We start from the raw sequence: 13,368 nt of genomic DNA, 5'->3' as shown, positions 1-13,368 counted from the left end.
GCATTTACTAGATAAGTAAAAGGACATTTAAAAAAAAAATATCAAAATGAAGTGAGTTTTGCTTAAAACAGGCAAAATTATCTGCCAATGGGGTGAAAAAAATAATCTTATTTCTGTTTGAGACGGGACATTTCAATCAGAAACAAGATTATTTTTCTCACCCCATTGATGAATAACCCTGAATATACAAGTTTCTAGGGCGAATATTCTAAATTCAAATAGTTTTTATAAAACGAATTTCTTAGGTGAAAATGAATATTCAAATTAGAAAAAGAAAGAAAAGTTGGGAAAAACGCCCGTGGTAATAGAGGCGTGGCTGTCTGCTTTGCGAGTGGGCGCGCTCATGGGACAATATTCCCTCTAAAAAAACATTATTGACAAAATGCGCAACCAAATGTGCGAATTGTTCGAATATACATGATTTTTTAGGGAATATTCAAACGTAATTTGAGCAATTTTGACAGCCCTACAAATTTCACTTTTTGAATGGAATTAGTGAAATAAAACAACTTGATGATATTCTAATTATATGACCAGCACCTGTAAATCTATAATAATAATAATTTCCATTACTATTACTATTTCCATTACTAATAATAGAGTCCATTACTATTGCATCCTTTACTTGAAAATGTACCTTTCTAGAAGCACATTCGCCTCCTTACAAGCCTGATTTAGAAACCCCAAACACGATGAAATGAGTTCTGACAGGATCCTCTTACCTGCTGATGAAGAGGAGGGCGAATAAAGAGCTGAAGAAGGTCATGGTGAGCGAGAGAGAGCTTCAGTCCGCCGGAGTCTATCTGAGGAAGAACAGAAGCAGGTCATTGAAGCGATCGACTCGCTCAGCAAAACGACTGTAAAAGAGTCCTTTGAACACTGAAGCTCTTTTGACAGCCGGTGTGCGTCGCTGATGGTTGCAAACAGGGGTCATATCACAGATTTATTCATACATCACTTTATATAATAAGGTCCACTTGGAAACTCAGACCTGATTTAGTGTGGCTAAAAAGACAACGCATTATGAACATTTTTCACCCACTCTAATTATTAGACACGGTTATTTTTTTCCCCCAGCATCTTGCATATTTAGTATCATTAATCCTTATGTAAGAAAAACAACAGCATGTTTTGATATAATGTGTCCAACTCCCAGAGAAAACACATCTCTTTACTCTTCATGCAGATTAGTGTAATTATCTTAATAAGTGCACTGGTTTCATAACCGTTGGCTTGATCGGCACATTCACATAACACACAAACTGTGTTAAAGGTGCAGTGTGTAGTATTTATGAGGATCTATTGACAGAAATGCAATATACAGTGAGTGCAGAATTATTAGGCAAGTTGTATTTTTGAGGATTGATTTTATTATTGAACAACAACCATGTTCTCAATGAACACAAAAAACTCATTAATATCAAAGCTGAATATTTTTGGAAGTTTTAGTTTTTAGTTTGAGCTATTTTAGGGGGATATCTGTGTGTGCAGGTGACTATTACTGTGCATAATTATTAGGCAACTTAACAAAAAACTAATTTATACCCATTTCAATTATTTAGTTTTACCAGTGAAACCAATATAACATCTCAACATTCACAAATATACATTTCTGACATTCAAAAACCAAACAAAAACAAATCAGTGACCAATATAGCCACCTTTCTTTGCAAGGACACTCAAAAGCCTGCCATCCATGGATTCTGTCAGTGTTTTGATCTGTTCACCATCAACATTGCGTGCAGCAGCAACCACAGCCTCCCAGACACTGTTCAGAGAGGTGGACTGTTTTCCCTCCTTGTAAATCGCACATTTGATGATGGACCACAGGTTCTCAATGGGGTTCAGATCAGGTGAACAAGGAGGCCATATCATTAGATTTTCTTCTTTTATACCCTTTCTTGCCAGCCACGCTGTGGAGTACTTGGACGCGTGTGATGGAGCATTGTCCTGCATGAAAATCATGTTTTTCTTGAAGGATGCAGACTTCTTCCTGTACCACTGCTTGAAGAAGGTGTCTTCCAGAAACTGGCAGTAGGACTGGGAGTTGAGCTTGACTCCATCCTCAACCCGAAAAGGCCCCACAAGCTCATCTTTGATGATACCAGCCCAAACCAGTACTCCACCTCCACCTTGCTGACGTCTGAGTCGGACTGGAGCTCTCTGCCCTTTACCAATCCAGCCACGGGCTAATCCATCTGGCCCATCAAGACTCACTCTCATTTCATCAGTCCATAAAACCTTAGAAAAATCAGTCTTGAGATATTTCTTGGCCCAGTCTTGATGTTTCAGCTTGTGTGTCTTGTTCAGTGGTGGTCGACTTTCTGCCTTTCTTACCTTGGCCATGTCTCTGAGTATTGCACACCTTGTGCTTTTGGGCACTCCAGTGATGTTGCAGCTCTGAAATATGGCCAAACTGGTGGCAAGTGGCATCTTGGCAGCTGCACGCTTGACTTTTCTCAGTTCACGGGCAGTTATTTTGCGCCTTGGTTTTTCCACACGCTTCTTGCGACCCTGTTGACTATTTTGAATGAAACGCTTGATTGTTCGATGATCACGCTTCAGAAGCTTGGCTATTTTAAGACTGCTGCATCCCTCTGCAATATATCTCACTATTTTTGACTTTTCTGAGCCTGTCAAGTCCTTCTTTTGACCCATTTTGCCAAAGGAAAGGAAGTTGCCTAATAATTATGCACACCTGATATAGGGTGTTGATGTCATTAGACCACACCCCTTCTCATTACAGAGATGCACATCACCTAATATGCTTAATTGGTAGTAGGCTTTCCAGCCTATACAGCTTGGAGTAAGACAACATGCATAACGAGGATGATGTGGTCAAAATACTCATTTGCCTAATAATTCTGCACTCCCTGTAATATACATCTGTTTTCAGTGGACCTTACATAATGAACCGTTATATTTTTATTAACTTAGAATGAGGCGTTTCTATCGACACACACCGCGGTCACTTACAGTGAAGCCGCCTTTTGCGCCGCCATGTTTCTACGGTAGCCCTAAAGGGACAAACTTCTCTAAAGAATGCTAGCTACTCTCAGCTATCTCAGACGACCACATCTTTGTCCCGTCACGGCCACCGTAGTTAATATGAAGCGGCTGTAACGGTCACGTCTGTAACGTATTTTTATGGTTGTTCAGAGCAAAGTAGTGAGATGAATTGTCGATCCCAATAAGCATAGACATAATTTAGCTTTGTATATAAAGTTTCAAGCTATTTGTATTTATAATTGTTATATTATATAAACGTAACCTTTAAAAAGCTATGGATAACGTAACGTTATCTGAAGTGCCGCGACCTCTTATTTATAGCCCTTATAAACTTATCAGGAAGTGCTGTTATGACAAAATCAGTTTATTTATTTCTCAGATATGCCTCCATCTTTCTGCAAAATGCTTACTGTTAAAATAAAGTTTAAGAAGGGGGGTCTTTGATCCCGCTTTTGAAAGCATGAAATATGGTTTGTTGAAAATGTAATTTTAGCATTGTTGCTCATCTCATATGTGGTGGATAAACAAGGGAATTTTCTTAAAATATCTGTCACAACACATTAATACAGTATATTACAGACCTAAATGGACATCGTAAAAGGTTTTTGTGCTTTTGGTAAAAAAAAAAAAAAAATGTTTCCATGGCAAGATTGACATTAATTGCTCTAAAGCAACTCAAAAACTGTGTTGTCACCAAACTTCCTCTCCCAGTGGGCATCACAGATGGCATCAGCCGTCTTCTTCAGAGCAATACTCTCCGTTTGAGGGAAACACTTGCTCTTGAGAGCAGAGAGAAGTATTATTTATCCTTTTGGCCAGTGAAATCTGCTGAATAATGCACTGTGGAGTTTTTCAGAGCTTTCAAACACCAGTCCAAGTCAGCAGCGGATACAAACAGAAGGTGTTCCCAATCAAGCGGAAGCCATTCCACCGTAACGACTTTCTCCACATTAACGCAATTAAAGGAAATCTTAATTCTAGCTTTCGCCAAACCGAGTCGCTTTTTTTTTTTTCCCCCCCAAATGCACCTCAGTGGGAGGATGAAAGCACAAGAAACGTCTTCAGAGATATCAAACATCCAGATGGCTCATCCAGAAGGGTCTGACTCTTGCCATTTTTCAACTAGGGAAGCAAAATGCAAGCTTATGACATACTGAGAGTGCAGGAGAAATCTGACAAATGAAGAAATGCAATGATATACATAACTCACGGCAAGTTTCCATCCACTTTTTCCACTGTTTTGTTATCAACAAAGTGAATGTGTTAAAGGGTTACTTCAGCTTTGTATCAGTAGAAGCCCGGGAGTATATTCGAATGATCGTCTTTTGTGCTTTTCAGTGACTGGTAGTGGATGGCTTCACTAATTCACCTTTTGGGTTATTTAGGTCCCGTTTACACTGCATGGTTCAAGTGACCCAATTCCGATTTTTCCCTCTCATGTGGCTCAGATCGGATATGACATGTGAACGTGTAAGCAGGAATAAAATGCATGGATCCTCAGATCGGATTCAGGCCTCACTCATATGTGGTAATAAATCCGATATGATTCGGATACATGCATTTGCGCCTGCCATGTAAGTGATCCAATCGGATATTGCCCAGTAAATGCGAGTCGTACGTCATTGAAAAAAGGACGGAGACGAATGACGTCAACTCAGGTGGACACGAACTGCGATCAAGGGCCAGTGTTGCCAAGTCCACGGTTTTCCTGTAGAATTGGGCCACTTTAACACTGTTTTGAGTTGCAATTGGGCAGGTTTTGTTGTGAAACCTGGCAACCCCGTCAAGGGCTCTCCTCTTTTTCTCCACCTTACAAGAGAAATGTTTTGCTGACCTTCATCAATCATTTTATCTGCATCCATTGCATATCGCGGCGTTTTACTTCCTTTTCCGGTTAAGAACGTCTTGGGCTGTTTCGCCAGTGTACAGTGTAAATGCAAATATCGGATACGGGTCGCTTTTAAAAGCTGATGGAAGCGGGTCGTCAAAAAAATATATAGTCACTAGGGATGCACCGAATCCAGGATTCGGGTTCGGATTTGGCCGAATATTGGGCTTTTTGACTGGGTTTCGGTTTCTGCCGAACCTTAGAATATTTTTCCACCGAACCGAACCCGCTTGCACTACGCGATACTGGTCGATGATGCCACGGTTGATTATGGCAACGTGTTTACTAGGTGGACCGTTCGAATGCAGTCGGCTGTGAGAAAGTGAAAATGGAACTTGTGAACAGAAAATGTGTTGTTTGGCAGTACTTTCAGTCACAAGAAGGCAATTCAAGTCGAGCTATGTTTTTAATTTGCAATGCTGATTTGTCTCGTGGTGGCAAGAACCCTAAACAATAGCCGCTGGATGTCCGGTTCGTGAACGAATCGTTCTTTTTAACCGGATCTTTTAAATGATCCGGTCAAACCAGTTCAACAAATCGGACTGAATCGTTCTAAACGGTTCGCGTTTCAAATCAGCGCTGATCCCACAAGTTACTATAGTTACTCACTTTCTGACTTGAGTGACAGTCCCTCAGACTAGAAATAAACTAATATCCTGAAGTATATGTTGTAACTCCAACAGTTCACTGAACTGAGGCATGTTTTGCTGTGAGAGCCGGTGAGCTGAGATACTGCATGCGTGATAGTGTCGTCTTGAACAGAACTGTTTCTCTCGGAAAACTGATGCTGATAATATATGAGCACGGGTGAACCAAGGGTTTGTGTAAGTTTATGTTATGTCAATGTAAGTGTATTTAATCTGTGTAAAACATCAGTGTTTGCACGACAGTGGCTGTATTGAGTGCTTTTGCAAAACATGAATTAAAAAACGTATCCAAGATGATGATGATGACAATAATAATTATTACTATACTAAGTTTTGATTACAAATACTTTATATGAATGTGTTTGAATGTATTTTCATCCGCCGGGATGATATAAATGACTGCAGACAGCAATACGGCAGTGTCATCCTTTTAAAATGAAATTAAAAATACACTGCTGTGGACGTTGATTATGTTATTAATGTGTTTACTGTGATAATGGACTGAGGATGGGAGTTGGATTCGGTATTCGGTTTCGGATTCGGCAGAATATTAACTAGTGGATTCGGTATTCGGCCGAACCTCAAAAATCTGGATTCGGTGCATCCCTAATAGTCACCAAATCGGAATTGTGCATCAAGACCTGCAGTTTAAATGCAGCCTTAGTTAGTATAGTGAGGTAAGCAGAGGCCGGAAGATTCACTTGTCATTGTTTTGTAGGAAGCCAGGTAAGAACTGCTTCTGAGAACAGGCGTAGGTTGGCGTTCTGTTTCTTTCTAAACAGCAGTTTACTGTTGTTAATTTTTTCCTTTGTTTGATGTGTTTTTGTAAACAGTTTGTACGATCTGTAATGTAATTTTGAGTTGTATGTTTTGGTTGTGCAAGTTGTCTTTTTTCGTTTAAGAAGGTGTGCATGGCGTCTTGAAAGCTTCCAGTGTTTGTGATTTATGCTGCGTTCCAGGCAGGTTTTTGAGCCTGTAAGTTACGACTTCAAACTAGTGATCGACCGATATTGATTTTTTTTTATAACCGATACCGATTATTTGGGTGTTTATGTGCCCATAACCCGATATATAGAACCGATATTTATTCATTGTGTTATTTCTGTTTTTTTTTTTACATTTACAGCAACAGCACTTAACTGAGCTTTTTAAACACTGTAATTTTTGCGGTTTCACTCCCTTACATACAGAACAAAAGACATCTACATCAATAAATAGTCTGAAAAAATGTGCTTTTTTTTAATACAGCGCAGTCCTTTTAACATTAATGCTGTTTCAACTTTTTTATTTATAAATGCAGCCATATTAACAACGGGCAAAATACATATATAAAGTCTAATATTTTCAAATGGAGAACATAAATGAGAGTTGAGTCTATCAAATCCCCATAACTAAATAAGCATTCATTTTTTAAACTACAGTTTTAAAAGGTTTATGTGTTTAATAGACTAAAGATTGAATATTCTCTGGAATTGTAATAGCTATGATGTATTCGCGGGTTTGTTTCTTTTTCTTATCTCATCTAGTACGGTATCAAAATTAATGTTTGTGTATGTCTATGAAATGCTGACGACAGCGCTGTTTTCATCTCTGCGTTTAACTTACACATCTCGCGGAGATAGGCCTAATAATACATTTTCACGGAGCTGTAATTAATTAGATATTTATTATATAAATGTTATATAGCAGACGTTAATATAACTAGGAGTTTTAAACGAGTCGGTCTTACATACGGTGACTATCCTATGCTGGAGCAGCAACTCCGTGAGAGAATGCGACAGAGCATAACGTTAAACAACACAGAGAGAGAAATAAGTTTAGCGCTTTCAAACATGCTCTCATGGTGGCCTAATAATTTATTTTCATGGAGCTGTAATTAATAAGATGTTTATTATATAAATGTCATAAAGCAGTTAATATAATTTAAGGAGTTTTAAAAGAGTCGGTCTTGTTTAGCCTAGCCTACGGTAACGTTAGCATATATGCTGGAGCAACAACTCGGTGAGTGAACGGCTGAATGCAACTGAGCATAAACAGACAGAAAGAAAGAAATTTGGTGCTTTTACTTCCAACATGCTCTCATTCATGGCTGTTTTGTTTCATTCATGTGAAGTTACGTCTTTATTGTGACATAACGGATTACCTGATGACTCTGTCAGTGAGTCATCGCTACAGTGCCAAGTTTAAACTATATAATATCATCTCATAACATCTTATTTGTGCATATCTCAATTGTGCATTAATGTTATGTCAAACAAAGTTTATTAATTAAGGGATGCAGGTTATTTTACCTTTAAACACCGTTGTTGACTCATCTCCCCTCAGACAGTCCGTTAATGGCGCGCTTGTATGCAATTCTCAAAACGTCCACAAGATGGCGCCATTTATCGGGAAATCCGATATTACAAAACCGATACCCGATAATGAAAAAATGCTTAAATATCGGGAAAAATATCGGGAATCCGATATATCGGTCGATCACTACTTCAAACCACGACTTTGTAGCGTTCCAGGCAAAGTCACGCCAAACTGCCTGAGCGTGAGGAATTGCGGTCGCAAGATTTAAACAAAACATGCTGGACTGTACGGTGCATATGCTCATTTACAATCATTTCTATCGCCAAAGGTGCTTACTTCTTGCTTATTTGAGGGAAACAGGGGAGAAAAACAGTGCATTAGGCAAGAGAAGCTGTTATAGCTTTTATTTTACAGTATTTGTATATTTGGAAATGTATTACTGATGGTGAAAGTGGCCATAGGTCTTTACTGTGATCTAGCCAAAAGCTCAATGTTTAGAGATAGCACAAGAAATCCTGCCATATCTGTGTCCTTGGTCACAATCCCACAGCCGTCGGGTCACACACACTCATCAGATCCGGGCTGATGTGCGTCCGCCCGGCGGATCCTCCGGCTCAACAGGAGTTTGCCGCAGATTGTGGCCAGTGCCTGAGGAAATTGGATTGGTGCATGTGTGACTTTTGAGTTTAAGTTGACATGAAAAGGGCAAAAGGGAAAAAGTGTGGTCTTTGGCGTCATGTGACACAGCTTGGTTACTCTTTTTGTCTTCCTTTCACTCCGTCTTAAAAAGCGAGTGACTATGACTCACGCAGTCAGGCAAGAAAACCAAGCAAATTTTTGCATGACCTTTCACCCCCACCTGCCTAGCTCAAACGACAGCTCGGTATTAAACATATTAATGCAAGTGACTATAGGGTATACAACATGCACACCGTGATACACTATATTGCCGAAAGTGTTGTAATGCCTGCCTTTACATGCACATGAGCTTTAATGCCATCCCATTGTTAATCCGTAGGGTTTAATCTGGAGTCGGCCCACCCTCTCTAACATCTCCAGCTCTTCTGGGTAGGCTTTCCTCAAGGTTTAGGAGTGTGTTTATGGGGATTTCTGCCCATTCTTCTAGAAGCTCATTTGTGAGGTCAGGCACTGATGTTGGACGGGAAGGCCTGGCTCTCAGTCTCCGCTCTAATTCATCCCAAAGCTGTTCTATCGGGTTGAGCTCAGGACTCTGTGCAGGCCAGTCAAGTTCCTCCACACCAAACTCCTCATCCATGTCTTTATGGACCGACGCTTTGTGCACTGGAGCGCAGTGCTGGGACAGGAAGGGGCCGTCCACAAACTGATCCCACAAAGATAGGAGCATGAAATTGTCCAAAATGTCTTTGTGAAGCATCAGGAGTTCCTTTCCCTGGAACTAAGGGGCCAAGCCCAACCCCTGGGAAAAAAAACACTGCATAATCCTCCCTCCACCAAACTTTACACTTGGCACACTGCAGTCAGGTAAGTCCCGTTCTCCTGGCAACCGCCAAACACAGACTCGTCCATGGGATTGTCAGACTGAACGTCTCACTGCTCTAGAGTCCACTGGCGGCTGCTTTACTCCACTGCATCCCACGCTTTGCATTGCTCTTGGTGATGTAAGGCTTGGATGAGCTGCCCGGCCATGGAAACCCATTCCATGAAGCTCTCTCCGCTGTTCTTGAGCTCATCTGAAGGCCACAGAAGTCTGGAGGTCTGGAGCTGTTGACTCTGCAGAAAGTTGGTGACTTCTGCGCACTGTGACCCTCAGCATGCGCTGACCCCGCTCTGGGATTTAACACTTCGTGGCTGAGTTGCTGTTGTTCCCAATCGCTTCCACTTTGTTCTAATTCCACTAACAGTTGAGCGTGGAATATTTAGTAGTGAGGAAATGTCAGGAATGGACTTATTGCACAGGTGTCAGCCTATCACGGCCCCACGCTTGAGTTCACTGAGCTCCTGAGAGCGACCCATTCTTTCACTAATGTGTGTAGAAGCGTCTGCAGGCCGAGAGCTGGAGTTATACACCTGTGGCCATGAAGAGACTGAACACCTGAACTCAGTGATTTGGAGGGGCGGCCCAATACTAATGGCAATATAGTGTAATTTCCAATATAGGAATAATCAATACTTTTTCACATTATATTAGCGATGCTCCAAACTCTTGTGTGTAAGTATGCACATATTCTCTAGATGCATGAAAAGAGGATAGAGATGAGCCAGCATCGAATATGACAACACCGACTCCAAATCCCATAATGCACCTGTGCCGGTGCAATTCACATGAGATTTAATCAGTCAGATCGAACGAGCCACTTGCTGCTCCATCTGTAATGTGCGCCCATCTGCTGGCATCTGGGAACAGCAGCAGGACTGCAGGGGTCACGCTTACCTTGACTGGAAATTAGTGGAATGGTTCGCAGAATACCAATAAATCTAATGTGGATTAGGGTTGTAACGATAGACGATGATATTGTGTAATGACAATGGCATGAGATGTGGTCAAAAGGATCAGCGATATCAACAGAAATGGGCATTTCCAATCAACAGTACAGGCCAAACGTTTGGACACATTACTATTTGTAATGTTTTTGAAAGAAGTTTCTTCTGCTCATCAAGCCTGCATTTATTTGATCAAAAATACAGAAAAAATGTAATATTGTGATATATTATTACAATGTATTCTACTTTAAATGCTGATTTATTTCTGTGACTGAATGTTCAGGATGGTTCCTCCAGTCTTCAGTGATCATGATCCTTCAGAAATCATTCTCAGATGAGGATTCATTTTCAAAGTTGGAAACAGTTCTGCTGACTAATATATTTTCATAACCTGTGATCTTTTTTTATAATATTTTGATGAAAAAAAAGTAAAAATAAAAATAAAAAAGCAAATGTTTTAAAAATAGAAATCTTTTGTAACAACAATATACACTACTGTTCAGTCATTTGGGCTCAGTCATTTTTTTCCTTTCTTTTTTTGAAATAAATTAATAATTTTATTCAGCAAGGATGTGTTAAATTGATAAAAATTGATAGTAAAGGAGATTTATATTATTTGAAAATGTTTTTATTTTGAATAAATGCAGTTCTTTTGAACTCTTTATTCATCAAATATATTAGTCAGCAGAACTGTGTCCAACACTCATAATGAATCCTCATAAAGGATCATGATCACTGAAGACTGGAGGAACCATCCTGAACATTCAGCTCTCATCACAGAAATAAATCATCATTTAAAGTTTAATAAATTGGAAACCAAATATTTTAAATTGTATTAATATATCACAATATTATTTAAAAAATGATGTATTTTTGATCAAATAAATGCAGGCTTGATGAGCATTCATGACATTTTTTTTGGATCTTTTAAGTTCAAGAGGAATAATGGACTTTAAATGGAGGGACAGAAATCCCTCAGGTTTCATAAAGAATATCTTCATTTGTGTTTGGAAGTTAAACGAAAAACGACATGGTGGTGACTTCATGATGACAGAAACATTTGTGGTACACTTGTAAATTTGTGTTTGGGTGAATTATTTACATTTACATTTAGCAGACGCTTTTATCCAAAGCGACTTACAACTCAGGAGTACAGGAAGCGATCCGTTAAGAAGAGGCAAAGAAACACAAAAAGTGCCCAAAATACCAAGATTTGTTACACAAATCAAAAAGAAGAAAAGAGGATTTTTTTTATTATTTTTTTATTTACCTAATAAATTACCTTACAAATAGGACGACTACATCAAGCCTTGAATAAAACAACTCTCTATCGCAAATAATATCGTTATCAACAATGCATATCATCATATTTTTATATCGTGATATATCGTTACACCCCTAAGTAGTAGTAGTAGTAGTAGTATGTGCGTAGAGGGTATTGCGATACTTTTCTAGTACCGGCATATTGTGCAACACTATTTATAAAATTTAAAAGGATGTAATAATAATTCTGGGTCTTCAATGAAAATTAAGAGCAGCTTTATTTCCAAAACAACTTACCATAAAATACTTCTCATTTTTTAATTGATTAGATGTCACCGTAATTAAGCCATTAAAATGGAATTTAAAAAATAAAATAAAAAGAAAGTTATATTAGGGGAACAATTACATTGCCCTACAAAGACAACTGGATCTTTTAAATCTAGACATCAAGCATCGTTGACAAAACAATCCACAATCGGAGGCTTTATTTCATTATCTTTATAATGGTTATTCCGACCTGAAGGGACGTGAAAAATCCCAACAGATCTTCCATTCAAGTGAGGAATTATACACCGGGGAGGACTACGAGGAAAATAATGGAACAGCTGTCACACTTTCTGCAAGATTTGTCACTCAAGTTTGCAAAGATCCCAAAGGTCAAGGCAGAGGAAGATAGAAAACCGAAATCAAGACAAGAAAGACCCACACAGCTGAAAATGCAGGGATTCAAACGGGTGAGGTATAAAAAAGGTGAGAACATTGTATGGATAGTGAAAACATTCTCCGAGCTGAGATTATACACACACACACACTTCTCATGCTCATTTCTAGACACTATTAAGTATCCTTGCATCTGCCTGAAAGCTAATTCTAACAGGTAAGAGGTAAAAAGTTGTGTTTTATGCAGGGCAGACCCCTATATAAAACACAAAATAGGATTCAATAAATGTGAGAGCTAAATACATAAACAAAAACCAGATTACAACAACCAGAAAAAATGCATGTTGGAAATCATCTTTAGCCCTATTCGGCCCTACTAGTATTATCTGGGGACCTCTGGTGATTTGTAATAATTGCAGAGAATGTCTGTGATCTTAATCCCGTGTGAATCGGCCATGTCTGTCATTTGAAAAGTAAAAATTCACCCGCAAATTACTGACCATATTTCGCCAAACACCGAGGTCCTGTGATAATAGTAGTCCCGTGCGAATCGACATCTCTGTGATTCGGCCAGGATTAGGCAGATCGTATATAATTTTTAGAGGTCGACCGATTGTGAATTTTACCGATAGCTAGGTTGGACCACGCTTGCCAATAGCCGATTAATCGATAGATAGATTAAAGATAGATAGATTAAAATAATAATAATAGTAATAATAATAATAATAACAAATAAAAAAACACAAAACAGAGCTGAACTTTATTACAAGAAATAAAAAAACAGTACTGAACCATGACAGTTTTCTAAATTGCATATGTAAATATGAATATATTAAAATGACAAGTTCTAACAGAAAAAATCTACAGAAAATAATTAAAACATTAAAATATTACAAATAAATGTTTTTTTTAGCTATAACCTAGGGCTGCGCGATTAATCGAAATCGAACCGCAATCGCGATTTGGCTTGTGTGCGATTATGAAAGCTCAAAGGCTGCGATTTTAATTAAATAAATGAATGCCCAGTGTGTTAGCGAAGAGCGGCTCTGTGATAAACGCTGCTCCGTCTGAAAGACTGCGAGTCGCTTATAACATGCGTTTGAAAAAGCAACACGAGTCAAACATCTTCACAACTAGTGA

General features: G+C 39.0%; 1 protein-coding gene across 2 annotated transcripts in view; it reads right to left on the bottom strand.

Annotated features, from left to right (window-relative positions):
- Positions 1-13,368, bottom strand: part of LOC137044895 (gamma-aminobutyric acid receptor subunit pi) — a 126,657-nt gene that overhangs the window by 92,729 nt on the left and 20,560 nt on the right. Inside the window, exon 2 of one of the 2 annotated variants that reach the window (XM_067421274.1) lies at positions 723-799. In XM_067421274.1, the coding sequence (XP_067277375.1) occupies positions 723-766 (44 nt within the window). In that variant the 5' untranslated portion in view covers positions 767-799. Of the gene's footprint in view, positions 1-722; positions 804-13,368 lie in introns of both variants that reach the window. The other variant, XM_067421273.1, reaches the window with a different exon arrangement.

Source organism: Pseudorasbora parva, chromosome 17 (genome assembly GCF_024679245.1).
Source record: "Pseudorasbora parva isolate DD20220531a chromosome 17, ASM2467924v1, whole genome shotgun sequence".
In the NCBI taxonomy this organism is placed as follows: domain Eukaryota; kingdom Metazoa; phylum Chordata; class Actinopteri; order Cypriniformes; family Gobionidae; genus Pseudorasbora; species Pseudorasbora parva.
Note: the sequence above shows the minus strand (reverse complement) of the source record. Positions and strands in the feature narration are given on the sequence as shown.